The sequence below is a fragment of the Corvus cornix genome, chromosome 10 (genome assembly GCF_000738735.6).
Source record: "Corvus cornix cornix isolate S_Up_H32 chromosome 10, ASM73873v5, whole genome shotgun sequence".
NCBI classification, from domain to species: domain Eukaryota; kingdom Metazoa; phylum Chordata; class Aves; order Passeriformes; family Corvidae; genus Corvus; species Corvus cornix.
Window position 1 is genome coordinate 12,338,563 of NC_046340.1, and position 26,966 is coordinate 12,365,528.

Sequence of the window (26,966 nt, forward strand, 5' to 3'; positions counted from 1 at the left end):
CTGCCACCTTTCCTCCACAGGCACCAGCAGGTCCTTGGGGTGATGGGCCAGGGGCGCATCCTCTGCGGTGCCCCCTGCATCTGTCCACCCTTCAATTCATTAATTCCAGTTAATAATTGACAGGAATGAGTGTGGCAAGGCCTTGGCATAATCCTGGTGTGGCATTAGAGCCCATGGAAAGCCCGGTGCACACATACCTATCACAGGTAACAGGGAGCCCCATGGAGCCTTAATGGGCTTTGGGACCCGTTAGCTCCTTATCCTCTGGAATAAGCTCCTTATCTCTTACAGGGAGCTCCAGAACCCCCCAGCAGCTCAGACAGCCCCAGCTCCTTCCCTCGGCCGTGTCAGGCCCCTCACTCTGACCCAGCCCCACGGCCACACGCAGGGCCCCTGTGTGATGTGTGCACCCCCAGCACAGACCCCGGGCAGGGCACAGCCCCCGGGCACATCCCGAAGCACACGGACACAGCACATGCAGGACACAGCCAGGAGGATGCCAGGGACGTGGTTATGGGGGGCACTCACCTGTGTGGATGCCATGGCTGAGCTCGGGCAGTGCCACAGGGATCGCTCTGCTCACTCCTCTCCCGGCTGTCCCGCGGAGCCGAGGCAGCCGGGCTCAGGGCAGGGACCAGCCCTGGGGATGGAGGAACGTCGGGATCACATCTGGCACAGGCGCTGCTGTGCTGGGCAGGCTCGAAAGGGCAGCAGGAAAACAGGGCGAGGATGGACCCAGCCCTCCACACCCCGTGGCACAGGAAACCACCCTCACAGTGGAGCAAAGGAAGGAAGACGGCGACACAGTGCGTGGGGCAGGGTGCATGGCCAAAACACTGGGAACAGCACAGACGGAACACGGGGAATGGCACAGCCAAAACATCAGGAATGGCACAGCTGGAACACCAAGGATGGTACGGCCCCACCCTCCCACCGGGCTCACCCCAACAGGGACAGTTCATCATCACTGCTCCCCACGACCTCCTCATACAGTCATTTTCCATGTGTAAAAGCACCTTTTCCAGGAGGGAACTCAGCCAGCTGAGCTCCTCTAGGCTCTGTCACACCGTGCTGTGCCAGGGACTCCACTTCCAAGAGCCTCCCTTCCTGGGCACTGGGCTTGGCCCCCAGTAGTCCATCCTTGCAAAGATGTAATTTTCTGCTCTACAAACTCCTCAGCTTTCCAGTGGGTACAGCCCTGCCTGAGGAACCACAATGATGAGCACACCCAGCCTCTGTGGGGTCTGAGGGTACCCACAGGCTCTTAGCTCATCTTCCAGCTCTCCAGGGATCTACAAACTAAACACAGGGATGCTGGCACAGCTCCCATCCCTCTATCCCAGATCTAGCTCAAAAAACTGGGCTAAAGATGAGTCCCTACCAGTGATCCAACCTCAGAGCAGTGGTTGAGGCTGCTGTGCCTTGGAAAAGAACATGCACATCCCAGAGCACTGGGAGCAGGAGCTTTTATTTGTGTGGGTACAAGGCACATGTTGTAACCCTTCACCTTGTGAGACCCAGCCTGACCTCCAGCAGGGCACTTACTCCGGGCTTGGCATGGAATCCATGATCTGAGAGATCTTTTCCAACTTAAACAGTTCTGTGAAATCACTGCCTGGAAGCCGATGATTCCTCCGGCCAGCCCGGAAGAGTTCACCCTTCCCAGGAGGAGCTGGAAGGAGCAGAGGCTCCCAGCTCAGAGGGGCAACACGGTACCAGGTGTCCTCTCCCTGGGAACCTAGGTTTTTCAGCAGGACCCCAGGGACCTTCCCACATGAAACAGAATCACCAGAAAATCCGAACGGGCCTTGGTATAAACACTGTTCTGTGAACACGAGCACTGACAGCAAAAGGCCATTTCCACTCTTGGGGCAGCTGGCAAAGGATAAATCCATTGTTCAGATTGGAACATGATCCTGGCTCCGGGTAATGGCCAGGATAAATAACGAGCAGCAGCTAATTAACAATGCTGAGGTGAGCAGACAGTGATTGGAACAGCACCAGGAACCAGAGGAGCACCCACCTTCTTCCCACACGGCTCCAGCCCAGCCCAGAGCTGAGCAGGGAACCCACAGTGCCCCTTCCCTACTCCCTGCCTGCCCTGAACAGAATTCCAAGTAGGAACCTGCCTTGGAAGTGCCACAGCTGCTCCCAGCCCTGCCTCAGTTTCCATGGCAACTTCCCCTCACCCTATTGCTCAATATTGTTCTTTTTCCATGTAACAGCAGATCCTACTGCTCTTTCAAACAGCTCCTTATCTAACCGGACCATCCCAGCCCTAGCACCACTAGGCGTTGTGCTAGGACACAGGACAGCAGGGCACCAGGGCAGGGTGGGACAGGACCCTGCTGGATTCCTGTCCAGGGAATGTGCTCACACCTTCCCTCAGCCCCGAGCAGCCCAGCCCATCCTCACCCCCAGCAGGTGCTGGGAGAGCACAGCCCATTTTGGGGACACGTGTGGGACCCTCCTGCCCCTCAGCCCCCGCAGGAAAGGCTCAGTCCCACCCCAGCTGCACCAGACCAGCCCTGGGGCAGGACAGGTCCCAGATCCCTGGACACTGTGGCTTCCTGCAGTAACATCTGTGATTAAAACCTGGTACTTTGCCTGGAAAGAGCAGCTACTCAGAGCCCAGCCAAGTCCTGCAATGGCTTTGAGATCCAAACCCCTCATTCCCTTGGATCAGCCTGGCCAGGACACTCACACAGCAGTGACTGATGCAAACACAAACATCAGAAACCACATTTGAAATTAAAAAAGTTTATTTGCAGATCTGTAAAACAGCTCTGCGAAAGACCAACACTTGCAAACACTACGAGATGAGAATGCATTTTCCTATTGTTAGAATATAAAAAAAGTCACAGTCCTTCAACTACCCCAAGAAAAGCAGACATTTATGAACCAAACATCGAACTTCCAACACCAAAAAGTCACTGGGGTGAGTGAGACAGTCAATAGCACCAACACAGGTGACACAGCCCTCGTGGGTCTGTCATTACTATGGAATAAAGCGGGTAAGTGAGGCCAAGCCTCTGGGGAGAGCAGCCCTATGAGCACTGAGTTCAGACAATGACACACCAGAACACATTCCTCTACATCCCAGCGATGCAAACATCAAGCCAGAAACACCACAGAGCTCCCAGGAGCTCCGAGCTTCCACTTCAGGACAAGAAATTCCATTGGAGAACAAGAAATCTTCCGAACTTACGTGGCAGTTCCATTTCACACACACAACTTTATTCACTTTATGTTTACAGGAGCTGTGTGATGGGGAGGTGAAGGACGGGATGCAGAAGTGGACAGTGGTGCAGGATCCAACTCTTGCTCCATGGAAAAGTGGGATTACACCGCTTTCCGGTGGTACTCCGGAGGAGCCACCTCATAGTCACTGGCACTGAACAATGCAGAGGAATTCTTTGCTAAGTACCTACAAAAATAACAAAAATGTTACATTACTTCTTGCCCAAATTCTCTGTTTTTCAGTGGATTTGTGAATCAGGCGGTGTTTGCCCAGACACACAACAGGGTTTGAGAAGCACCAGTCCCACACGTAGCTGCTCACGTCAGCTCTGCCAAGCACTTACAGATCTGACAGCTCAGCCAAAAAGCCATTCCAAACAAGCTGCCAAGCACCTCTGGCTCCAGGTGAGCTCAGGCAGCTCGGGATTAACAGGATGAAGCCATTGATATTTGAGGTTCAGGCAGCTGCTGTACCAAGAATCGATTTGCTACTGCTCTACTCAAAGGAGCAGGGGCAGGGAACAGGACACCAGGAAGCTCTGTCTGCACAAAGGTAAGAGTTATGTGCCATTAATTCTCATGGAATGGGTTCAGGATTTCTGGTCACTGGGTTCACATTTCTACCTCACAGCCAGAATTCTTCAGCACCTGCATTTACCTCAGACTGCCCCAGAAGACCATGGCTATCCCCCAGAGCAGGTTTTCCCTGACTACCAGGCTGATTCCTGTCAAGCTCTGCTGCAAGGACATCCTCAATTTAGTGAGGGTTTTCTTTCAGCTTCCAATAGCTCCTAATCATAGAATCCTGGAATGGTTTGGGTTGGAAGGGGCCTTAAAGCTCACCTCATTTCACATTAAAGCGTTTTATTATTATCAGGATGTTTTCCTCCTTAACATCCCATGGCTACAGGGTACCATAGCACACTAAAGCCCCAGTGACAGTCTGTCCCAGAAATAACATTCCTAAAGTTCATCAGTTTTTAAACATTTGCTCAATTGTTGTTGAGTAACTATTGTGTAATTTAATAGCTTGCTGGAATTATCATCTGCTTTTTTTAGCAGCTATAAATAAATGTCGAAGCATTTATTTTGCAACAAGGAGCAGACGGGACGGGGTAGAAGTGCAGATTAACAGAACCAGAGAAGTGGAGTCTGAGAGGCTTCATGGCAGCCGTGGGGAAGATCCCACACACAGGCCCCAGTTCTACAACAATTCACTGAAAAGGAGCAGCCTCACAGCAGCCTGAGCTCCCTGACCTTTCTCCTTCTTGCTGGAAGACCTCCCAAGTACTCACTTTAAGAAGTCATGCAAGTAGTTTAAGAGCAAAGCCAGACTCTTCTCATCCAGGGGCGTGTAGGCCAGCATGGCTCCGATCCGCACTGCTCCAAAGGAAGGACACTTGTCACAAACACTGCTTCAAGTTGTTGTTGAACTCCACAACTTTACAGTAGCACAGAAAAGCAGCCCAGGAATCTATTCCAATATATACAAGCTCACCTAAACCAACCAGACTTAAAAACCCATTTCCATCCCAAGCCTCCCAATGGCTCTGAGCCTTTTGGATACATGGACAAGGAGAGAATGAACCCACACTTCAGAGCTGCCTGTCACAGACTGGAGAGAGGGAAAGAAGCACTTGAACACTTCCCACTGCTCTTCCTCAGCCCCCCAGGTGGCACTCACCAAAGAGCCTCAGGAGGTGTGGGGCACCGTAGACCTGGGACATCGGAGCATCCGGGTGATCCGCCAGGATCTCGGCGTACTGGGGCCTCTCGAACTTGTACAGCAGCTGAGTGCCCAGCATGACATTGAAATACTCCTTAATGCCAGCCACCACCTCGTTGACAGCATATTCCCTGGGGACAGAGAGCTCTGCTAGGCCTGCTCCAAGCACCAAACCAAGGACTGCTCCAGGCTTGGCTTGGGGAGACCACCAAAATCGGGAGGGTCTTTCACAGGCATTCAGATCTTGCAAGGAAATTTGTCTGGAGACCTTAAAATCTACAGCCACAGGGAGGAGTGCAATTCCAGACCTCTCTGGAAAATGGGCAGTTCTGACCTGAGCCGGGATTTAGGCAAACCAAGAGCAGCAGTTTTCAGTCATCCTGTCCAAGAGGTGCACTCTGGGAGCAGCCCTTCCGAAGCCACAGGCAGCACTGGGGACATTCAGCAGCTTTTCTCTTGTCACCCAAAGCTCATTCCAGCTCACACCAGGTTCAAAGGACAATACTGAATTAATTGCACTGAACAGAGGGATAGCCCCCCAACATTTCAGGCACCTGCTCCCTTCCTCCCAGGCCTCTCCTGCCAGATTCCTGCAGGCCTCCAACCTCACCCTGCCTGTACAAGAACTGGCAGTGACACTGAGGAGCACAACCCTCAACCCCACCCTGCCAACAAATTTAGAACTGGCATCAGGACAATTACATCAAGGAGGTTAAAACACCCTGACAAGTCAATAATCTGCTTCCTCTTGAATGGAAGAAAATTACTTCCCCCTTCTGTTCTCCCTTTCAAACATGAAAGTTTCCTGCAGAGTAAACACACCTTGTTTTGCTCAGGGCTGATTGCTGGGGTAATTACAAACAATAATTAGCTTTGCCCATCTGAGTATGTACAAGTTCTCGTGCACCTCCCTGGCCCCCAGCCCTGGGCTTGTGAGGGAGCCCAGGGGCACTGAGCTCTCCCCACACAGCTTTTCTGGGAAGTTTCTATCAGCTTCCTTCAGGAAAAGGCTTAGGGCAAGTGGGGAAGCAGAAATCATATCCAGAAAGCAGAACTGCAGTCTGGAATTACTCTCTCAGGGTTTCTGAACACCTCCATCTCCTTGGGCTTAGAACAGGGCACTGGATCTGGGGCTGGGCTGGGTTTCACAACCTTATTCCATTTTCCATGGAATCCAAGTCCAACAACAGCAGCCAAGGAAGTGTTTAAGGCTGGCAGTGACCACTACTCACTTGTTATCGGTATTTCCTCGGGATTTTTTGTAGTTTGCATAATCCTCTAAAATGGAGTCCACATTCTTCTTGGCAGGGAGGTAGAAGAGCTACAAAAGCAAAACAGAACAAATACAAGTTTGTCTCATTTTTGCAGACATTTACACCTGGAAGCTGAACTGAAACCCTTTCTCACCAGGACACTTCTAGGATGAAATCAGCAGGTTAAGCTGGTACAGGTTATGAAAGGAACTCCACCAACAGTTTTAGCTGGGCATTAAAATCCCCAACCAAGCTGGGCAACCTGGGATAGTGGAAGGGGTCCCTGCCCATGGCAGGGCCTGGAACTGGATGAGATTTAAGGTCCCTTCCCACCCAAATCATTCCAGGATTCTCTGACTATATCCATGTGTCCACTTAACACTTGTGCTGCTCAACAGCAACCTGCTGATGAACTGGTAAATGAGATGGTTCCAGTAAAGCCAGGCCCAGAGTGACAGCTCCACAGCAACACACACAGCTGTCCCCCAGAGCTGGGCAGCATTTCCACAGGTACCTGTTTCTGCCTGGTGATCAAGTCCCAGTCATCCACCAGCCACGGCTTCAGCTCTTCCGGGATCTTCACCTTCACTTCAACTCTGTTCATAAACGTTTCTTCCTGAGAAAAGCCAAGCCAGACTAATTACTCGCAGATACTAATTGGGAGCAGAGCACCCTTCTGTTTTGCACCCAAAATCCCTGGGAGGGAATGGAAAACACTCACACTTTCAACTGTTGGATCTACCCGAGCCCTCTTCTTCCTGGGAGGCTGGGGAGTCTCACTGGTGCTGCTCCCCTCTCCAATGCCTGGAGCTGTGCACAGCACAGACAGTAGCAGGAAAAAACAGCAGAGAAGATTTAGGAGAAGAATTTCAGAGTAAAGCTCAGATTTTTTTCAGATCACCTTTGCACCTGTTGGGTTTTTTGTTGTTTCAAATATTACTTGTGTTCTGGGAGTCCCCCATTTGTGCCAGTTTAAATTGCTGCACTGACACTTATCTGAGGGAGGTCTCTGCACTAGAACCAAACCAGTCTGTCATATTTTTGGGGGAGAATTTTTGGACCCAGCAGCTCACCTTTGCAGCTGTGTCACATCGCTATCTCAAAAAGAAAACCTAAGTTTGACTTAGGAAATTATTTCATCAGATCAACTTTGCTTTTCAATTGCAAGAGCTCAAAATCCTGACAGACTGAAACAAGTAGATTTTTGTGCCAACAACAAAAGTGTGACCCTTCCCCCTCCTGAGCAGAGAGCCCCAGGAGTCCAGGAAGGACAGCACAAGGTGGCAGTGAATTATTGGGGCAGACTGAAGGTCTTATTTCAGCTACGAATCCTTCACTAGAGAGACCCACACAGATGCAAAATAAGACACACTTACTTTTCTGCTTGTTCTTTTTTGTTTTCCTGCAAGAAGAACACAAATTATTGCACATATCAAGAGAGTGGCACTTAAGGAAGCCACAGCAGAAAGCCAGAAAATGTTTCAAGCATTCAGCACAGGGAGCAGATCTGCAGGGGCCTGGGCAGTGCTTAGCTAAGGACACACAGAAGAAACACAAGCTATGACTTGGCTTCAGAGCTGTGGTACCACAAGATTCTTCATGGAACAGGTTAGAATTCACCATTTTTGGGATGTTTTGTCCTTTCCAAGTGCTCTTGGAGAACTACAAGAGATTTGTAGCTGTTTTATCTCAGACAGAATATGGCACAAGGAAACAGGAGTGCTGGGAATTCCCAGAAAAATCTCACTCAGCTGAATTAACTTCCAGTAAAAGACTGAAAAAACCCTCCAGTTTTACCACTGCAGCGGAGGGAAGATTCAGGAGTACTTTGTCTACTTACTACCCATTTTCAGGAAGTTTTACCTGGACTACCACTACTCATTCTCAGTTTGCTCCCTGCCAACAGCAGCCTGCATCAACTGCTCAAAAGCTGGGCATTGGGTGGATAAACCTCTACCAGTCCAACACTGATTCCTTGGAAATTCAGCACTCTCTCAAGTGACTCTTGTTTTCAGGCTCTGAACTGCATTTATCAGGGCCAGGAAATAGGCAGAGTTCTGAGGAAGGGCTGGAGATAGGAAGAGTAAAGGGTTTGTTTAAAGTCAGAAAAGCTGAAATGAGGCTGAAACTGTGGGCAGGATAAATCTCATCCCTCAGAGGGAGCAATCCCAAGTTAAGTCACTAATAGTGGACTGGTGCATTGAAGAGAAAGGCTTTTCTTCCAAACCCAAAGTCAACAGGGGGGAAGAGGGAGTCCTTCCCAGGATTAATTCACAAGATAAAAATAATGTTAACAATTAGAACAGAATCAGAGTTTTTTTAAACTCCATTAAGAATTTAAAACCAGATGTTATTCCCTAATTAGTTATTCAGTGCCATATCTTCCCTCCAGAACACTTAGTTACTCCTCCTATTTTTCAAGCACCCATTAACTCTGACTGTTTCCTGATTTTTAGGCCCATGAAACATAGAATAAACTCGTGGAAGTCGGAATTCAGCAGAGCTACATTTAACAGAGTCAGAAGGTGTTGCATAGGCAGCCATAAAACCTGCTTTAACTACACATTTTTTCTGCTACAGCTTCCAGTTATCAGAAGATGAGTAATTATTTTAAACCCAACCTGCATTTCATGCATATTTCTATTTGATCACAGATTGCTTCAAAGTGTTTGGAGCCAGTTGCTGCAGTTTGCAGAACAGTTGCTCTGAACAGACTCAAAATACAATACAAGGAGCAGGTGCTGAGCTCTCCCTTCCAACACCAGCATTGCTCCCAAGGCTCCAGAAAACTCTTTGTTACTGGTTTCCATGAACTCCAGGCTTCAGGAAGCAGGCAGGCCCCTGGAACCTTCTAGAAGGATCCAGTGCCAAAAGTCTGGAGTCATTTGGACGCAGGGAGTGTCCTCCCACTGTACCCAGCCCAGCCAAAAAGATGCAGGGCAGAGGAACTGGAAAGGGGCTTTAACTAACCCCAAACAGGGCCCTGCTGCCAAACTACCCCAGGACCGCCGAGGGCTCCCAGGGTCTGTCCAGAAACCAGGAAAGAGGGAGGGTGGGATGCTGGGGTGGCAGCCCTGCTGTGACAGCCCATGCCTCACTTACCGTGTGGAGATGGCCGGGGTCTCCAAGCAGCAAACAGTGTGGGCTCCATCCCGCCGGAAAAACCTGGGGACAGCGCAGCAGGTTGGAGACAGGGTCAGAGCTCCTGGGCAGCCTTCACACGAGCCCAGGAGCCAAACATTTGCATTTCTGGCAGCATATCACTACTGAACATTCCTGGAGCATAAGCTGTGCTTACATTAGTGACATTATTGCTTGGTTATCTGAATAATAAATTTTAGAATATAAATTACCTTTCCCTCAGATCCTCCAGGAGTGCCACAAAAGGTAAATTCTGAGGCCCACAGAGGTGGGCAGTGTTACCCTTTTAGAACAGTTGTGTGAACAGTTTCTCCCCCTCCCCACCACCAGTACTTTATTTATCAGCAATGAGCTCAAATGTACAAGGGAACAATCCAAAAGTTTGATTTTGGAAGTGTATTTTGGGATTTTCCAGAAGCCCTCTCGCCTTTAGCTGTGAGCAGATATAAGAGGAACACAACCCAGGGCAAGTCAGAGCATTTCCTCTCCCTCAGCCTCCAAGAAGGGAAGAAACTGTTGGAAACAGTGCAGCTGTAGTTCAGAGGGATGTGCTGGATGTGGCACTCCCAGAGATGAAGAGCAAGATCAGTGCAAGAAGCACACAGGACCTGCTCTAACTCACGTCCCCCAAGCCAGGCTGCTGCTTTCCCTCTGCCTTTTCCCAACTCAAGGAATCAGTTTTTCCAATAACATGAAACAGAAGTTTCACATAATTACCTTACACCTGCCCTGCTGGAGACACCATAAAAGCTCAGAGCAGCGACGGCAGCAGAAAGCCAAGGCCCTCCCACCCCAAAACTGGCTTCAGCCAGGAGTGAGGTCAGGCCTGGTAAGGTGGTTTAAGTTTATCCTCACACAGGGGCTCAACCCAGAGGCATCTTTGCCATTGGGCCTCCCTTGGACACAGCCCTGGGTGGGGTGAGAGGATGAAGCCAGCTCTAACTTTAGGCCCAGGTGACCACTCAGAGTTCACCCAGGCAGAGAGGAGAACCCCCCTGCTCCCATCCCTGGTGACTCAAAGTGGCAGCAGTGGCACCTCCCCTGCAGTCCCTCCTGCCCTCCTCTCTTCGGTGCAAACCACACACATTCACCACTGAGTCACACCCACAATCAGCTCCCCTCCCACCACTCACACAGGAGACTCAGGTGCAACAACCCCTTAAGCAGCCAGATTAGGAATGGTCATCATTTAGACCTGTTTTAATTAGATTTTAATGACACTCGTTATCAGCTGCCTACACAGCTTTGGGCTGGGTTTTGTCTGACCCCACATGAGGACAGGCAGCGACTGGTCCCTGTGAGAGGTTGGTCCTGGGCTGGCAGAACTCACCTGACCTGGAGCACCGGAGCACAGGGGAGCATCCAGCCAGCACCAGGGTCCAGCATATCCACTGGGATCCCTTTTCCCCAGACCAGGAGCCAGCTACAGCCTTGGCCAGGCTTTGGCTAATCCCAAAGTGAAACTGCTCCAGGATCCAGAGCAAAACCCAGTTCCCTGTCCCCACCTGAGCTGCACTCCTCAAAGCAATGATTCACATTTCATAACAAACCTGCCCCTGAATGAGACATGAAACCTGAGGCTGCTGCCAAATCCACTTCTGAAGAAGGGATGGCATTTCAGCAGCTTCCTTGTGAAGGCCAGAATCACAAATGAAGTTAGGAATTCAAAACATCCCATTAGTAAGGCCATGTTCATCATTAAGTGAAACCCTGCCCAAACAGAAGATGATAAACGAGCAGAGCTGGACTGACTGTCTGAAAATCTACCATAAAATCTGCCATCTGCCCTGAAACACCAAAAGGATGGAGTGAAGGGAATCTGACAGTCACAGCTCAAATTAAGTTTTTCTAGTAGATGCCTGAGCTTGCTTCTGGTCTCTTCAGATGCAAACTCCTTTTTAATGGTGTATTTATTGGTTTAGTTTTGTCAAAACCAGCCAAAGAAAGACTCTTTAAATGCAGTTTTGACAACTCTACCATGAGAAGGCAAGGCATTGTAAGGATTTTATTCCAAAGTGCTTGGAAGAACTGGGAAATTCTATAGAGAAACTGATTTTACTGAGATATACAAGAATAATGAGCAATCACCGCTTTCTGAGTGTCAAGTCACCAACTTAAATGGAATAAAGTGAGAAAAATGCAGAGTGTGTCTACTCAGCATCTCAACTCAACATTAACTCTGTACCATCTAAAAGGCATTTTAAATAAAATACTTTAACAAAGGCCTTTTTGATACCATTAAACAGCTTCTGCACAGGCTGTGCCACGAGAAATGGAGTTGACCTGCAGAGCCATTAATAGTAAAACTGACAAGCAAAAGTTTGGGAGGTATTTTGGGCAGGGTTTGGGGGTGACTTGCCTTGTTTGGGTTTTTCATTTTTAAATAAAAAGAATCTTACACTTCAACATTCTTCTGCTGCAGACCAGAAGTCTTCTTGCCCGGAGCAGCTCCTCTCATCTTCCCCTCTGCATATTGTTCCCTTTAAACAGAGCATATTCAGAAATAAGATTTTGGTGGAAAAAGAAGCTTCTTTGATTTTGGTTTGAAACTCATTATTTTCCCCTGATAACTAGATAACCTGATTGAAGCTCAGTTGAACAAGTATTCCCTGACAAGCACTTCTTCCACACTACTCACTGGTTGGCCTTCTGGAGTTCTTTTTGTTTCTGCAGGTTGGTGTCCACGTATTTGAGCACTCTGCTTTCTGGAACCCATTCATCCCAGCTGGAAAAAACCCAGAGATCAATCATTACTTAAAACCATCCCATGATTGCCTTCTACACACAACAGCCAATTAAAAGCTTCACAGAATTCAAGACTAAACTCTGCTTTGTGTCAAATCATGGACTGGCACAAGTCAAGGTCAAAGTTACCAAACATTCCCCACTGACTGGAGCTGGAATGATTTCTCTAGGGAAGTGTAACCCTCTGTCAGTTCCAGTTTCCCAAACTTGAAGTATGGGCAATGTAGGAGGGAGAACACTGTCTTAAATTCAAAGGAAGCATCACGGGAAAAAAAATATTCTATGCTTACATAATTATGGGATATCTGTATCCATAATATATTACTGAGAAAGTTTCCTTTTTCTATTTCAACATTTTATAGGTTAACAAATTCAGCAATAGGATCTTACTGTAAGGAGAAGAGCTCTGATTTCTGTCTGTGAAGGAAACCAAGATGGCATGAATATTTGAAGAATCTGAAGTGAACGATTTAAGAGAACAGGTGTTGGGGAAATTGCCATTACTAGCAGGAATTCCACTTCAACAAAGAGTGGCTCAGCTGAGCAATCTGACAACTTATCTCAAATAAAACACATTAAAAGTGGCCAAGGTATTCTGAAGTGCATCAGGTAAAGCTCTATAAAGAGTTCTGTGCCATTTTTCAGTAGCTGCCAGTCTTGGAGCATCACATGGCCAAACCAAACCAATATTGCTACAGGAGCACCAGGACTTCAGAGGGTAGACAAAAGACAAGGGCAGCATCTAAAAACTGCAGAGAAGCATCTCCAGCTGTACCCAAAGATTGTGGGGTTTGGGCAGTGCTTTGCTCAGCTGTTTAAGCCACTTATCCCACTCCTGCCTGTCCAGCTGCAAGAGACCTTCCAGAAGAGGTGTGACACATTTATACCCCATGGTGACACATTTACGTCCCACGGTGACAAAGCTTTTTGGTATCCTGAATGTTGATATTGGCAAAACAATTCCAAGTCAGGCCATTACAGCTGCAGAAGGCCAAATGAAGGCTGTGCTGCCCTGGCTCTTGCAGCAACGCCACTTTTAATGTACTTAATTGGAAGCTTGAAGGCAAAAAATAAAACTCAAACAGCACAAGCAAGAAAAGCGGGATCAGGACACCACTTCTGGCCCCCTTCATGGCATAAGTAAGGGAAGGAAGGGCCAAATTTATGCTGCCTCATTAAGAGAAGCCGCCACACAAACTGATTACGCTCCTGTAAGTGTTGTGTTTACGCTGAAACATCCCCTGTCCCTCTGGCAGGAGGGGGAGCGGATACAATTAAAAGTCACATCTAAAACATGAGGCTCAGCTTTTAGTCACAGCACAGAGATCAAGGCTGCTATGACTAAGAGTTCTCAGCATTGAAATGAAACCAAACCAAACAGGAAACTGTGCTCTGAGACTTCTGGGTCTGAAGAGCCGAGGTTTTTAATCGCTTAGGAAAAAACCTCCACTTCTCCTGAATTCAAACCGAGTGGTAGAAAACAACTCAAAAAATGGGGAAAAAGTACATCAATATAACAACCTCATGAAGTTCTCACCTTTAATGGGCTCAGCATTTATCTCACAGAGGTGCCTGAAATCCTCAGCCATCTCTCACCTGGAATCCTGCCAGTTTTGCAGGAGGGAAAAGTATCTGCAAGTTTACTTTGAGAGGCTGGAACTGAAACACAGGCTACACCTGCTGCTAATCCAGCCAGCCTGAATACAGCCCTCAGCAAGCTGTGCCCCAAAATCCCCTGCCAAACCTGGGGTAAAAGGCGAGGGAAGGGTATTTGAGTGGTTTTGCCCCACCTCAGTAGGAGCTGCCTTTCCTACCGAGGCATAACAAGGAAGTTTTCATGGCAGACATTTCTGCCAGGGAGGAGTTCCAGTGTTACCCACCCTGAACACCCAGAACATTCCAGAGCACTCCCTCCTGACAGCTCTGCAGGAAATGGCCAGTTTGGCAACGTTCTCTTTGTGTTACATAAATCATCAGCTTAGGTATAAAATCTAAAATATAAAATTCTAGTCAATCCCAGACAATCTGCCAACAGCAGAGATGTGGCAGTGCTGCTGCACCCAGCTCACACTCAAACAAAGCATCTCCCTGCAAAGGAAAGAGAAATCCTGCTTTCATTTCATGCAGTACTTACTTTTTATTCCAACCACTGTAATGGATAAAGTATTTCACTTGCTTGTCCTTTATGGCAACCTTTACACACTGGAACAGAGAAGAAAGGTCAGTCAGTCCCAGAGAAAACAAGGAGGTCTCAGGGAGCTTTGCTGCTTTAGCTTGCAGAGTTTCCCCTGCCCCTGAACTTCTTGGCTGTACCAATTAAATCCACCAACTCAACACTTCCTCCAGGGAGTTCAAGTCCTGTTCTGGAGGTGCTGAGATTGAGCTGCCACTGCCCCCCTGAGCAGTGACAGAATGAGGCTGCTGTAAAACCTGCAGGGTGCCCCTCCAGGGCTCCAGATTTGAGTCTCTTTAAAAGGAGTTTTTCTTCCTTTGAAGTAAAAACTACTCACAGGAGTTATAATTGGTATTTTCTTGGCATGCAGAGCCACCTCTAAGTGTTTGAGAGGGCGAACCTTTGGCTCTACATTTTCTCAACACCGCACTGTGCTGTACCCTCTTCAACTAAGAACTATTGCCAGAGAGGAACCTGTTTCAGGAAACACCTGCAAAATGCCACATAGGGAACTTAAATCCAGGCTCACGTGGACTTGCACCCAGGACTAAGGTTCTCCTGCTCCTGCAGGATCCTCTGCTGCACCAGTGGCTTGCTCTGACAGCCTGAATTAAACACAGCCACACACAGCCTGTGCCTGTCTCTACTTGTTTTGGAGAATAAAGGGGCTGAGTATGAAACAAAAGATGACTCAAATATAGTTCTGTGGCAAAATATTTTCCGTGCTGGAGGTTAGAAGGGCCTGAAGTGAATCTCCTTTAACTCTGCATTGCAGAGATGCACAATCAGCTCCTGTTTGCCACAAGCCCTCACACTGCTCCAACACAAAGAGCTGCTCTGACCACCTTGGTGTGGGACACCAAGGATGTGGTCAGGAACAAAAACTGCTGGACTGAGAACCACTTGAGAAAAACAGATCAAAGGAGTAGGGAGAAAGCCAAGGTTATTAGTCATTACTACTGACAAAGCAGCTTTTAAAATTAAATCCTTTAAAATAAACAAATAAAACCTTATAAAATTAAACTTCAAGTTCATTCTGCCAGTGCACGAACTCAGAAGGACCCACTCAACACAAACAGCCAAACAAAAGCTACTTGTGAGCTGGGAAATCCCTTCCAGCACCCAGCTGGCACAGCCTGATCCTGCAACACTCATTCCACTCCGGAAAAAGGAGGGACACAGCATGGGCAAGCACAACTGCTGTCCAGCTCTGGGCTGTTTGAGTGACACAAGGTTATTTCCTCAGAACCAGAAGCCTCAATCACCCTCCCCTCTGCAGGCACTGGCACAACAACCCCGAGCACACATTCCCAACAACCTCATCCTCCTGTTCCAGAGATGGCAGAGAGCAGAGCAGGAACACCAAAGTGGGAATGGTTTAGAGCAGCCCAAACCCTCTCAGTGCTCTGGGTGTTATTTAAGCATTACAACAACTCTTTCTCCTGAAGAGAGAAGTCAAGTGTTTCTCCTGCCTCCCTGTGTTAACATTTACTGACACTAAATCCTAAAGGATTTAAATCCCTGCCTGAGGTACCCCAGGAATTTCTGCAAGCCTTCTGACCCACACAGCTATAAGAGCTCTTTCTTTCTCTTTCAGAGGGAGTGGGAGCACTTAAACCCAGAGCTGTGCCTGCAGTAACACTGAGGCAGCAGGGGCACAAATGCACAGTGCAGGTTCTTGTGGTCTAAAAGCCAGAACTGGGAATGCCACTTCCTTTGTCACTGCAATGCAGCTTCTCCTGGGCACTGGTGGTGTTGAAGACCACAGGCTGTATTCAGCCGCCTCCCCCTGAGGAAGCTCCAGGTGCAGGTGACAGAGCAGCTCAGGCACCAAATCCTGCAGGCACAAAGGCTCCCCAGTGTTCTGGGATATTCCAACAGCCTCTGGGAGCTTACCAGCATAGCTGCACAGTGCCACTGGGCTTCCTGAAATTGTTCTGGAATAGAGCTCCAGGGTTTAAAATGGATTTCAGACAGGTTTTTGTTAATTTTAGTTCCAGTCCTTGATCCCGTCTAGAGGCACAGCAGGCAAACTAAAACACTCCCTTGTTTTCCTGGGGAGCAGCGAGAGCCACCTGCAGCCACACACACCTACCTTGGCTTCATAAAGGAGAGGTCCATGGAAACAAAGCACTCGCTCACCTGCAAGGGAAGCGCAGACAAACAGCTCAGAGCTCCAGAGGGCCATTTCCATAAGTTGTGTCATCAGGAACCACACAGAGCCAGTCCAGGGGCAGCCTGGGAAGCTGCTCAAAGAAAGGTACTGACTGGAGAAGCAAATTCACTCTCCCACCAAAGGGGATCAGAGCTGTGATTATTTCGACCCTGGAGCAAAGCTCCCTGACGATCTCCATGCAAGAGCAGCTGCACACAAACAGCAGTGCTGGTGACTTTGGCAGCACCTGGCACCAACCCCCACATTCCTGCCCCTCCCTGAGCTGACAGACATTCCCAAATCCCACAGCAAACCTGGCTGAGAACTCCTGCCCAGCCTCAGTTCCAGCTGCAGCCCCCAAACCAGGCTGGGCTCACGCACAAGCAGGTAAAGCTGCCCCTCTGAGGGGTTATTGGTCCAGGGCACTCTCCTAAGATCCTACCTCTGCACCTTAAGCTTCTGACACGTGAAAGCCACTGCCATCCGTGTCCTTTTCCCGCAGGAAGAGCAGCCCCTGGCACTCCCAGTTCAGGGAAGTCAGGAAGAGAGGCCCCCCTGCTGCTTCCCACCTGACCTGCGGGCTGGGGCTGTGCAGCAGCAGCAGAATCTCCTCACTTTGGGGCGTTTAAGCAGGATAAGATTGTCCTTCAGCCTGGTTTTATCTCCTCAACAGCCGAGTCTCATCGTGTGGTTACACTGTGGGAATTGCAGTGTACTTATCACAGGACATCTGAGTCCACACGTTTCCTTCTGGAAGCTGCAGTGCCTCATGTTTTTGGGGAGATGAGGTGCAGAAAGGGTTCTTTGTCTCCATGATAACCTGGCAGGCTCATGCTCCCTCACACAAGGCCTGTCCCCTGGATCCACACACTGTTCCTTATCCCAAAGCTCATCCCATTCCACCCCGCCATGGGCAGGGACACCTTCCACTACCCCAGGTTGCTCCAAGCCCTGTCCAACCAGGCCCTGGACAGTCCAGGGACGGGGCATCCATCTTAAACCATATTGCTATTTTTATTAATCTTATTATATTACTCTCAACTACAACCATTACCTAAAAAGCAAAATATAGGCAGAATAAGCCTCCCAAAAAGCCCAATTCACCTTCATTCACCTAAGCCCCGGTGCTTTGTTGCAGATGTGGATTCCGGCACAGCTGGAATCCAATGCTGCCTTCATGAATCCTCCTGCACTGGGCTCCCTTCCAGGGAACAATAAATAATAACCATCTTTCAAACGCATTAAAATAAAAATCCCGACAGACTTGAGGGATTTCAGCAGTTTTAATGCCAATGAGTGTCCGCGCAGGAAAATGAAAGATGTTTGGAATAACGGGGTGGGAAGGGCCCGCGTGTTATTGGGAGGAAAGAGAAGGGACAGGAAGGGACAAAGACTGCGGGAATTCAGCTTTCCCACCTCGTCAGAGCTGAGCAGGGAGCGATGAAAGCCAAACGGCCCCGAACCACGAGCACCGGGGCGAGACCCCCGCGCCGGGCGCGGCCCCGGCACCCCCGGGCCCTCCCTCCCCGCAGCCCCGGGCCCTGCCCGCACTCACCCTCCTGGAACTTGGGTTTGGGGTCCTGCTTGGGCGCCATTTATAAGGGCCGGTCCCTCCTCCGGCCGCTCCCCGCGGGGCCCCGGCGCTGCCCGGCCCGGCCCCGGCGCTCCCCGGCCCGGCCCCGCCGCGCAGCCGCGGCTCGGGCATGCCGGGACATGGAGTCCGCGGGCTCCCCGCCCCGCTCCGCTCCGCTCGGGGTGCGGGGGCGGGTTGGCTGAGAAATGGTGGCTGCTTGAGCCGTGAGGAGCCAGAAGAGGGGAAAAAAATTAATAAAAACCGAAGAAAAAAGAAAAAGCGAAGCACGCCCAACGTGGGGCTCGAACCCACGACCCTGGGATTAAGAGTCCCATGCTCTACCGACTGAGCTAGCCGGGCGCCACACGTACTCTTTGGCGGCCTCAGGTGTCAGCACAGCCCCCCCGCCGGCCCCGGGCATTCTTCGCTTCGGCCGCCAGAGGGCGTGTGCCCCACCTGATTTACATATTTACATTACCGTGTAATTAAACATTATCCCAAAGCCGGCAGGTGTGGAGCGCCGGCAGACGCCGCCGTCCCGGGAAAGCTGGGGGATGCCGGAGCCGCGAGCAGCCCCCGAGGGGTTAATTAACAGCGCCGAGTAATGCCAGGTGTACGCTCCCAGTTCGCTTTAACCTGAGAGAAAACAAAAAGAAGCATTGACGGGTAGCTCCGGCCGAGCTGAGGGGGGATATGACGGCATCATACAAGCACCGGTTTTAGTTTTTGACCGAAAATTGGCCGAATTGTTTTGATTTTTCTACCGCAATCCTCACGGCGCGGCAGGCGAAGCACAGCGGCAGGAGACCGCCAGGGGGCGCAGTCGGGCCACGCCGGCACCGCGCGCTGTAAGCCACGCCCACTGATATGCAAACCCCGCTCGTGGTATTTGCATATCCCCGCCCCTGGTGTGCTTAGCCCCTCCCATGTGATTTGCATAGCCCCGCCCCTGGTGTGCATAGCCCCGCCCCGTCCGCGGCCCCGCCGCCGGCGCGCGGAGCCCCCAGCCCGCCGCAGCCATGGCGGCCCTGCCCGCGCTGCGCCCGCTCCTGCCCCTCGTCCCCGTCGCCGCCGCGCTGGCGCTGGCCGCGGGCGGGGGCGCCGCGGGGACAGGTCCGCGGGACAGGACGGCGGGGACCGCGGGAGGGGCGCGCGAGGGGTCCGCGAGGATGAGTGCGGGACGTCCGTGGAGCGCGGGGTGTCCGCGGATGTCCGCGGGGCTGAGCGGGATGAGCGCCGGGTGGCCGCGGGGATGCGAGCGGGATGTGCGCGGGGATGCTCGCAGGGCGCTCGGCGGGGCCGGGACCGGACAGCCGGTGCCCCGCCGCTGCCGCGCTCGCCCCCCGGGCTGGGCACGGTCGGACGTCGGACCCGGCGGCCCCGGCTCCCCGCGGCCGCAGCGCGGAGCCCTGGCTGGGGAGGCTCCGGGGCGCTCCGTGCCCGGGGTGCTTTGCCCCCAGAGACGGCGCCCCAACACCGTTTGAAAGTGGGAATTTGGTTTTTTTGGGAGTTTTTTCGTTGTTTGGGGGTTTTTTTACTGGCAGTCGGAGTTTAACAGCGGGAGTGTATGCGTGGTAACCGCGGCCAGCCGGGGCCAGAGCCGAGCTCCGGAGCTGCCCGAGCCCCCCTCGCCCACCCGCCCCTAACCCTGACCTTAACCCTGTCCCCACGGCAACCCCCAGCCCTGACCGCCCGAGGGCAGGAGGGGCAGGCGGAGTCCCTGCTGTCCCTGCTCCGTGCCGTCCCAGTGGCCACCAGATCCAGCTGGTGTCTGGGTGCCTGAGGCCACCGCCACGGGAGTTCGGCATCGAGCGGGGGGAAGGGGTGGGAGAGGAGAGGTGAGGAACCCTGCAGGTAACCACTGCACCCGCTCTTCCCAGAGCCGCCCCCGCCGCGCTCCGGCAGCGACATCGTCCATCCCATCAAAGTCGACGAGAGCGGATCCTTCCTGTCCTATGACTTGTCCCACCGGGCCCTTCACCGGAGGTCTCCTGCCTCCAGGAGCAAGCTTCCTGCGTTCTATGAGCTGCAATACAAAGGGCAACCCCTGAAATTCAACCTGAGCCTGAACAGGCACCTCCTGGCTCCAGGGTTTGTCAGCGAGAGGCGTTTCGGGGGCATCGCCGGCGCCAAGATCCAGCCTCACTCCTACAACTCCTGCCATATGATCGGGGAGGTCCGGAGCCGGGCGCTGCAGGGAGGCCTGGCTGCCCTCAGCACCTGCGATGGCCTGGTGAGTACAGCCCCAATCCTCAAGGAGCCTTAATCCATAAGGCAATAGCAGAAGCTGGGTGAAACCCTTTCTTCTGCCAAAACTGATACCAAAATTCCCAGCAGCAGCAGTCAACGTCTCATCTATAGGTCTGGTGCAGCCATGGGAGAGCTGACTGTAAATTTCCCATGGATTCCAGTGGTTTGGGAACTCTCCGGGGCTGGGTTTACTTGTTTGTGTCCAAATTCCCAAAGAGCAAATCTCTGCCTTTTAGTCCATAAGTGTGGGATTGCAAGGAGCACATCTGGAAACCAGGGGCTCGGAGCTGGAGGTGTTACTGATAGCACAGCCCCTGGGTAGTGAAGCTGCTCGCTGCTTCCTGAACTCTCCACTGCCTTACTCCACTCTAGGTGTTTCCAAAGGCAAAAGTGACCTGGAAGAGTGGCAGCTGGGGGAAAGGGCTTAAAACCTCCTGTGGGTTTGCAGAAATGGCTCCAAATAACTGGTGATGCAGTGCTCATGCTGGTGTCTTTCACTTTGGAGGGAGGACAGCTCCATCAGATCCTCCATGGCTTCCCACTGCCGGAGGGCAGGGATAGGTGGGATATTGGGAAGAATCCTCCCCTGTGAGGGTGGGGAGGCCCTGGCACAGGGTGCCCAGAGAAGCTGTGGCTGCCCCTGGATCCCTGGAAGTGTCCAAGGCCATGTTGGGCACTGGGACTTGGAGCAGGCTGGGATAGTGGAAGGTGTCCCTGCCCACGGCAGGGCTGGCACTGGATGGGCTTTAAGGTCCCTCCTCACCCAAACCATTCCATGATCCTGTGATTCTGTGATCACTCCCAGTCCCAGGTTCCTCAGGGAGAGCTGGGGTGCAGGTGGCCTCACGGTGCTGCTTTGTGTCTCCCTGCCAGAAAGGTGTGTTTCAGCTCATGAACGAGGACTATTTCATCGAGCCCGTGTCCAGCAGCCCTCGGGAGGAGGGAGCAGCACAGCCCCACAGGATCTACAAGCGCCAGGTGCCCAAGGACAGGGCTGAGCAGGGCAGGAGACCCCCGGCTCCAAGGGAATCCTGCGGTGTGCGAGGTACTGTCCCTTCCTCTGGCCTTCTGGCAAAGTTTGTGACACCAGTGACTCAATGGGTGCTGGACCTCAGGCCTCTTGCTCTCATCTGCTGCTCCCAGCCTTGCTGCAGGCGGGGAATGATGTGGGGACAGAGCATTTGCTTTCATTTCCATGAAAACTTTGCTTTTTGACCTGCCAGGGCATTGGACTTTGGGAGTGGAACTCGGTCGCTGCCCCGGGAGTTCCCGGGGTGGGCAGAGTGCATGTGGGTCCTTCCCTGTCCAGAGCAGATGGGTTGGATAAACTCCTAAATCCAAGATTTCAAGTACTGAGGAATTCAGTACATTCCCAGAAACTCATGGGCACGTTACTCCCTGATGTGCTGCACATTTCCTTGAGCTTTCTGCTTTCACAAACTGGGGTTTGTTTCTGTAAGAGGGTTATCTTCAGGCATTCTTCTGATAATCCAAATTAATTATTTAATCTGTGGTAATAATCTTAATGGCTTCTTCTAAGCTTTGAAGTCTGTTCTTGAAAATTATTTTCTCTGGGTATACCATGGCCTGTGTGTAACTCATGTGGATCTCCTCTGTAATCAGAGCTAGCGGGGTGGATGTGCTGTGCATGCCCTGGAGAGGAATCCCAAAGAAATCCCAAAGTCTGTAGGATTTTAGTGACTGCCATCCTCTCACTGAGCTCTGCTGTGCTGTTGGTTTGCTTTGCCCCACAGCAGGCAGATGCTGCTGGTGTTGTTTCGCTCCTGTCAATACATGGGGCCACCTGTGTGCACAGCTGGGTGAGTGTTGGACAGGGATCATCCCAGAGGGAAATGCCACAGGAGCCCCCCGGGACCCCAGGGGAACCCCCTGCTCTGCAGCAGCCTCACGTCGTGGCTGGGAGCTCAGCAGCCAAGGACACAATGGGAATGAGCTCCAAGGAAGCTGCTGCAATTAAACTGTCACAGTGGTATTAGCAATTCATCAAGTGGTCCAGATAGTTGGGATTTTTCATGCTAGGGGATAAAACGCCCTTTCACAGCTAACGTTCAGTACAGCCCAGAAAATGTAGGAGTCCATTGTTAGGGAAGTGAGGCTGAGCCCTCCGAAACCGGCCATGAAAGCGATTCCCACTGTGTGGGATGAGGTTTGTAAAGCCTTCACCCAGCTTGGGGCTGACCCTGACCTTGCTCTTGGAGCCACGTCACAGGAAAAGTCCCCGCTGGAGAATTCCCAGTTGCTGGTGTGCGTGAGGAGTGGCCGAGCTCTCCTCCGCCTCCGGACTCCGCTCAGCCCAGTGAACATTCCCATTGTTTCCCCTTGGGAAGGCGCAGTCCGGTCTCTGTGTGCCTGAGGGAGTCTCTGTGCTGGCCTGCAGTGTCTCGGCTTGCCCAGGACTCTGGCACTTGTGGGATTTGGCTCCAGTCACCAGTCCGGCTTTGGGGGCACAGAGTTTATTGTGATGGGAACTGTCCCTTCCTGAAAATACGCATTTGGGATGATCCAAAATGTTGAGCCACCAGGGTTTTTCTCAGGTTGTTTCTCAAGCATCTCTGCAGGGTCTGTAAATTCCTGTGCCAGTACAAACGCTAATACTGCTCTGGGAGAGTTCCTCGTTCCTTGTGCAATATTGCAAACCCTCTTCTGGTCAAAGAAATTACTTTGAATGCTTTGTTTGTTTTTTTTGTGTCATGCTCATGTGCAGCAGACTGAGCTCAGAGTCCTTTGGAACAGAGCACAGCAAAATGCACACGAGTTATTGAGTTATGGGTCTAAGTGTGGAGCCTTCTCCACATCAAAGGTGATTCCCGTGAATTAAAAAAGATATTTTATCAAAGTTGCAAGCATTTTATCAAGGAAAAAAGTCCTTTTTTCCCCTTAAATCCCTCAGAATCTCAGGAAAGCCTGGAGAGGTCTGAGAGGCGCAGGGAAAGGTGGGAGCAGAAGCAGCACAGGAGGAGAAGGATCAAGCAGCGCTCCATCAGCAGGGAGAAGTGGGTGGAGACGCTGGTGGTGGCAGACACCAAGATGGTGGAGTTCCACGGCAGTGACAACATCGAGAAGTACGTGCTGACCGTCATGAACATGGTGAGTGCTGGGCCCTGCGGGGCTGGGACGCAGGGAGCCACGGAACCGTGGAATGCTTTGGGTGGGGAGAGACTCAAAGCTCATCCAGGTGCACCCCTGATGTGGGGCAGCGTCACCTCCCACAGGCCAGGTGGCTGCAAGCCATGTCCATCCCCTGCCCCATCCCGTTCAAGGGATGGGACAGCCACAGTCTCCCTGCATCAAAGACCCCAGGGCTTGCCAGGAGTGATCCCTGGTGGAACCTTGGCAAAACCCCACCAGCAGGTTGTTCCCACCCTGCCCTCGCCATTGCTGCTGTGCCCAGTGCCCCAGCCCCACAGGGGATGGGCAGGTGGCAGCAAACTTGATGCGAAAACCTCCCTGCAGGCAGGAACAGCTCAGCCAAGGCCATTTCACCTTCCTCTGGGGCTTGAGGGCTGTTCCCTTGTCCTTCCCTCCTGGGGACGGGGGACATGGCCTCCCAGGGAGGTGCCAGAGAGGACAGCTGAGGGAAGGAGAGCCAGGTTGTGGTGGTCTCCACTGGGAATCTGGGGGGGCTTTGCTGGCACCATGAAACAAGCAGATAAGTCTGGGGGAGGTGGCTCAGTCTGTCCCTCTGCTGCTGCCGAGGTTGCACCTCTGCATTCCAGAGGAGAGCTTTGGTTGATGCCAGGAAAGGGTGAGATTGGGCAGAGGACCTCAGGTAACATCCCTGGATTTCTGGGGGGTGGTGAAGGCACCCAGAGAGCACTGAATTCCTTTGAGATGTTAAACACATCCGTTAGGAGTGAGAGCAGAGGGGTTCCCCAGGCGTTTCTGACTGAGTTCCAGTGTCTACACAGATCGTATCGAGTGTAAATGGATTTCATGGCAGGCCTCACTCTAGGCCCGTGTCTGTTCTTGTCTCCCATGTGGGGAATTCCCGAGATGTTGTCAACAACCTGCAGCAGCTTCCCCTGGAGCTGCTGCTCCTGCAGCTGGAGGTGCCAGCAGCAGTGTCCCGGGCTGCTCTGTGCTCCCAGCTCTGTTCCCATGGCTGTCCCACTGCAGGTGGCGGGGCTGTTCCACCACGCCAGCATCGGGAACCCCATCAACATCGCCATAGTGCGGCTCATCCTGCTGGAGCACGAGGAGGTGAGGGCACAACGGGGACTGAGCCCTGGCAGCCAGGCTGGGATGGGCTGGGAGCTGGTCTGGAAAACCAGGCTCCCTCCTGGGCTGTCCTCGTGGCCTGGCCGAGTGTGTGTGAGAGAAATCCAGGTGACCACGTTTGCTTCCATGTCCTGGCTGGTAGAGCCAGGGGCAGTGTGGGCAGAGGAGCTGCAGAGTCTGGTTTCTGGGGTGGTTTATGATAACACAGTGTCAGTGAGGTGGCAGAGGGCTCTGGGTCACTGCATGGTCATGTCCCAGCTGCTGTGGTGGCTCTGGGGGGCCTGAGGCTGCTCAGGGGCTCCACAGCTGTGTCCTTCACCCTCAGCCAGCACAGGGTGTTTTCCTGCAGTGGTTCTTAACCCCTGTTACTGGATGATTTAATGTTTTGGTTGAATCACAGATGAAAAGAAAGCAGGAAAAGGGCTGTCTTCCCACCCAGCCTACAAGCTATAAACATGGAGCTATTCCATCTGGATGGCAGTCACTCCCAATTTTGCTCTCATGTATCTGGAATCAGACCTCTCCCCTCCCCATCCCAAAATCCAAACAGCTCCGGCAGATTTCCCTTTATGTTGGCAGGAGGACCTGAAGATCTCCCACCACGCAGACAACACCTTGAAAAGCTTCTGCAAGTGGCAGAAGAGCATCAACGTGAAGGGAGACTCCCATCCCCTGCACCACGACGTCGCCGTCCTGCTCACCAGGTGAGGAGCCCACGCGCTGGTTTAGTGCTGTAGGAGCTGCTCTGGCAGCTAAAAACACACCTGGCTGCAGGTGGGGGCAGGCAGGGGAACATCTCCGTGGGAGCTGTTGAAATCTCACTCTCCCTGCCTGGACACATGCATGTAAGATCTGTAATGTGAAATCTGGAGATATTTGGGTCCTGATGGCTGGAACTGCCGTGGAAGGTGTAGGGGGGTTGGAATTAGATGATCTTTAGGATTTCTTCCAACCCAAACCATTCCATGAGTCTGTGATTCTATGAACTGGTCTCAAATCTCAGGTTTAAACGTGGACACAGCTCCCAGTTGAGGTTTCCAAAGCAGGTTTTCACCGTGGCCCTGTTGCCAAGCCCCAGAACGGCTGGATCCTCCCAGTAGTTGTACACAGGGATTAATTCTCCTTTTTCCCTTGGAGGCTGGGCTTGGCAGAGGAGCCTCTGGGAAGCCCCTGACCTCCCACGGAGCTGGCAGGAACTCCTGCCTCTGGCCAAGTTTGTGTACCTTGCAGTCAAAGCCTGGTTTGAGGCTTTCAGGCTGCCGTGAGTTTGCTGTTGTGGTGGTTTGGGTGATGATTCACAACCCAGAACAGCTTTATCTTCTCTGGGAAGTTGCTTTGTAGCAGAAATGAGGCACTTCAGGCCTTGTACTTCGATGGAACTGTTCTTCCTGGGTGGCTGGAGCTGCCCTGGAAAACCACAGCACCTCTGGGATGTTTCCCCAGAGCATTGCTTGATTATCCCCAGCATCAGCTTTATTTATACGAAGGAATAAACGTAGCCAGACTGGCCAGCAGCTCCCATTAATCAGGCTTAATAATGAGCTGGGGATAGTGGGAGAGGAAAGGGGAAAGGAAAGGTCATAAACGTTTTCCCTGTGGAAGGATGTTGGATGTCTCCATTCTCACTCCTGTTTGGCCGCTGTCTGTGTGCTGGGTCCTGCCGCCTTCCAACGCCCTCTCTGCTCTGTGTCTGTCTGTCTGTGTCTCCTCATCCCCTCGGCCAAGGAAGGACATCTGTGCTGCCATGAACAGGCCCTGTGAGACCCTGGGGCTGTCCCACGTGGCCGGGATGTGCCAACCCCACCGGAGCTGCAACATCAACGAGGACACGGGGCTGCCCCTCGCCTTCACCGTGGCCCACGAGCTCGGACACAGGTAACCCTCTTCCTCCTTCTCTTCCTGTGCATGCGCTGTGGGGCTGGAGAAAGCACAGGGGGAAGTTGGGAGACGGTTCCCAAGTGGTTCCTCGCTGGTGCAAACCCTGCCTTGCTCCTTGGGGACTTCATTCCAGAGTTAAGTTTTGGGTTGTCGCAGGTTTAATGAGAGCCACGTAATCCAAGGCAGCCTGGAGAAATTGCACTTGTGTATTGTCCTGTGGTGGTTTGGGAAGGTTTTGGAGCAGGGGTTGCCCATTGAGAAATTTTAAAGTAGGATTTGTCTGTAGTATCAGCGAGAGAATTTTGCTTGTCCCAGTTTCAGTTGAATTTTGACAAGGTCACTTGAACATTGCAGTTCCCAATAGACAGACATCCGTGTGTGGGAAAACACCCACCACTATGATCTTGTTGAGTATTCCTGAGTTTTCAGTGGGAAAGCTGAGATAGAAGCACAGGACAAAGTTCAGGGCTGTCAGTAGCACGTCCCCCAGGGCAGATCCCTGCTCCTGTGCCGGGAGCGGGGCCGAGGCCGTGCCCGGTGTCGCGCTGTGCCGGGAGCGGTGGTTGTGGTGGCTGTGGTGGTTGTGGCTCACC

At 52.0% G+C, this 26,966-nt stretch overlaps 2 protein-coding genes and 1 non-coding gene across 3 annotated transcripts in view; 1 reads left to right on the forward strand and 2 right to left on the reverse strand.

Annotated features, from left to right (window-relative positions):
* Positions 1-2,744: 2,744 nt before the first annotated feature.
* On the reverse strand, positions 2,745-18,113 carry MORF4L1 (mortality factor 4 like 1). Its single transcript, XM_039557865.1, has 13 exons — positions 17,989-18,113; positions 16,374-16,420; positions 14,240-14,307; positions 11,999-12,085; positions 11,760-11,840; positions 9,322-9,384; positions 7,596-7,621; positions 6,941-7,029; positions 6,734-6,835; positions 6,199-6,287; positions 4,925-5,097; positions 4,536-4,620; positions 2,745-3,427 (listed from the first exon to the last, which is right to left on the reverse strand). Exons 1-13 carry the CDS (start codon positions 18,026-18,028, stop codon positions 3,343-3,345), a joined length of 1,035 nt encoding a protein of 344 aa, XP_039413799.1. The 5' UTR covers positions 18,029-18,113; the 3' UTR covers positions 2,745-3,342.
* Positions 18,114-18,293: 180 nt separating this feature from the next.
* TRNAK-CUU lies at positions 18,294-18,366 on the reverse strand. The gene has a single exon. It is a non-coding gene; the product is annotated as a tRNA-Lys (tRNA).
* Positions 18,367-19,025: 659 nt separating this feature from the next.
* The window catches only part of ADAMTS7 (ADAM metallopeptidase with thrombospondin type 1 motif 7), a 34,179-nt gene continuing 26,238 nt past the window's right edge, over positions 19,026-26,966 (forward strand). Inside the window, exons 1-7 of the mRNA XM_039557795.1 lie at positions 19,026-19,119; positions 19,887-20,239; positions 21,130-21,301; positions 23,168-23,364; positions 24,394-24,477; positions 25,075-25,199; positions 26,221-26,370. Coding sequence (XP_039413729.1) covers positions 19,026-19,119; positions 19,887-20,239; positions 21,130-21,301; positions 23,168-23,364; positions 24,394-24,477; positions 25,075-25,199; positions 26,221-26,370 — 1,175 coding nt within the window. The remainder of the gene's footprint in view (positions 19,120-19,886; positions 20,240-21,129; positions 21,302-23,167; positions 23,365-24,393; positions 24,478-25,074; positions 25,200-26,220; positions 26,371-26,966) is intronic.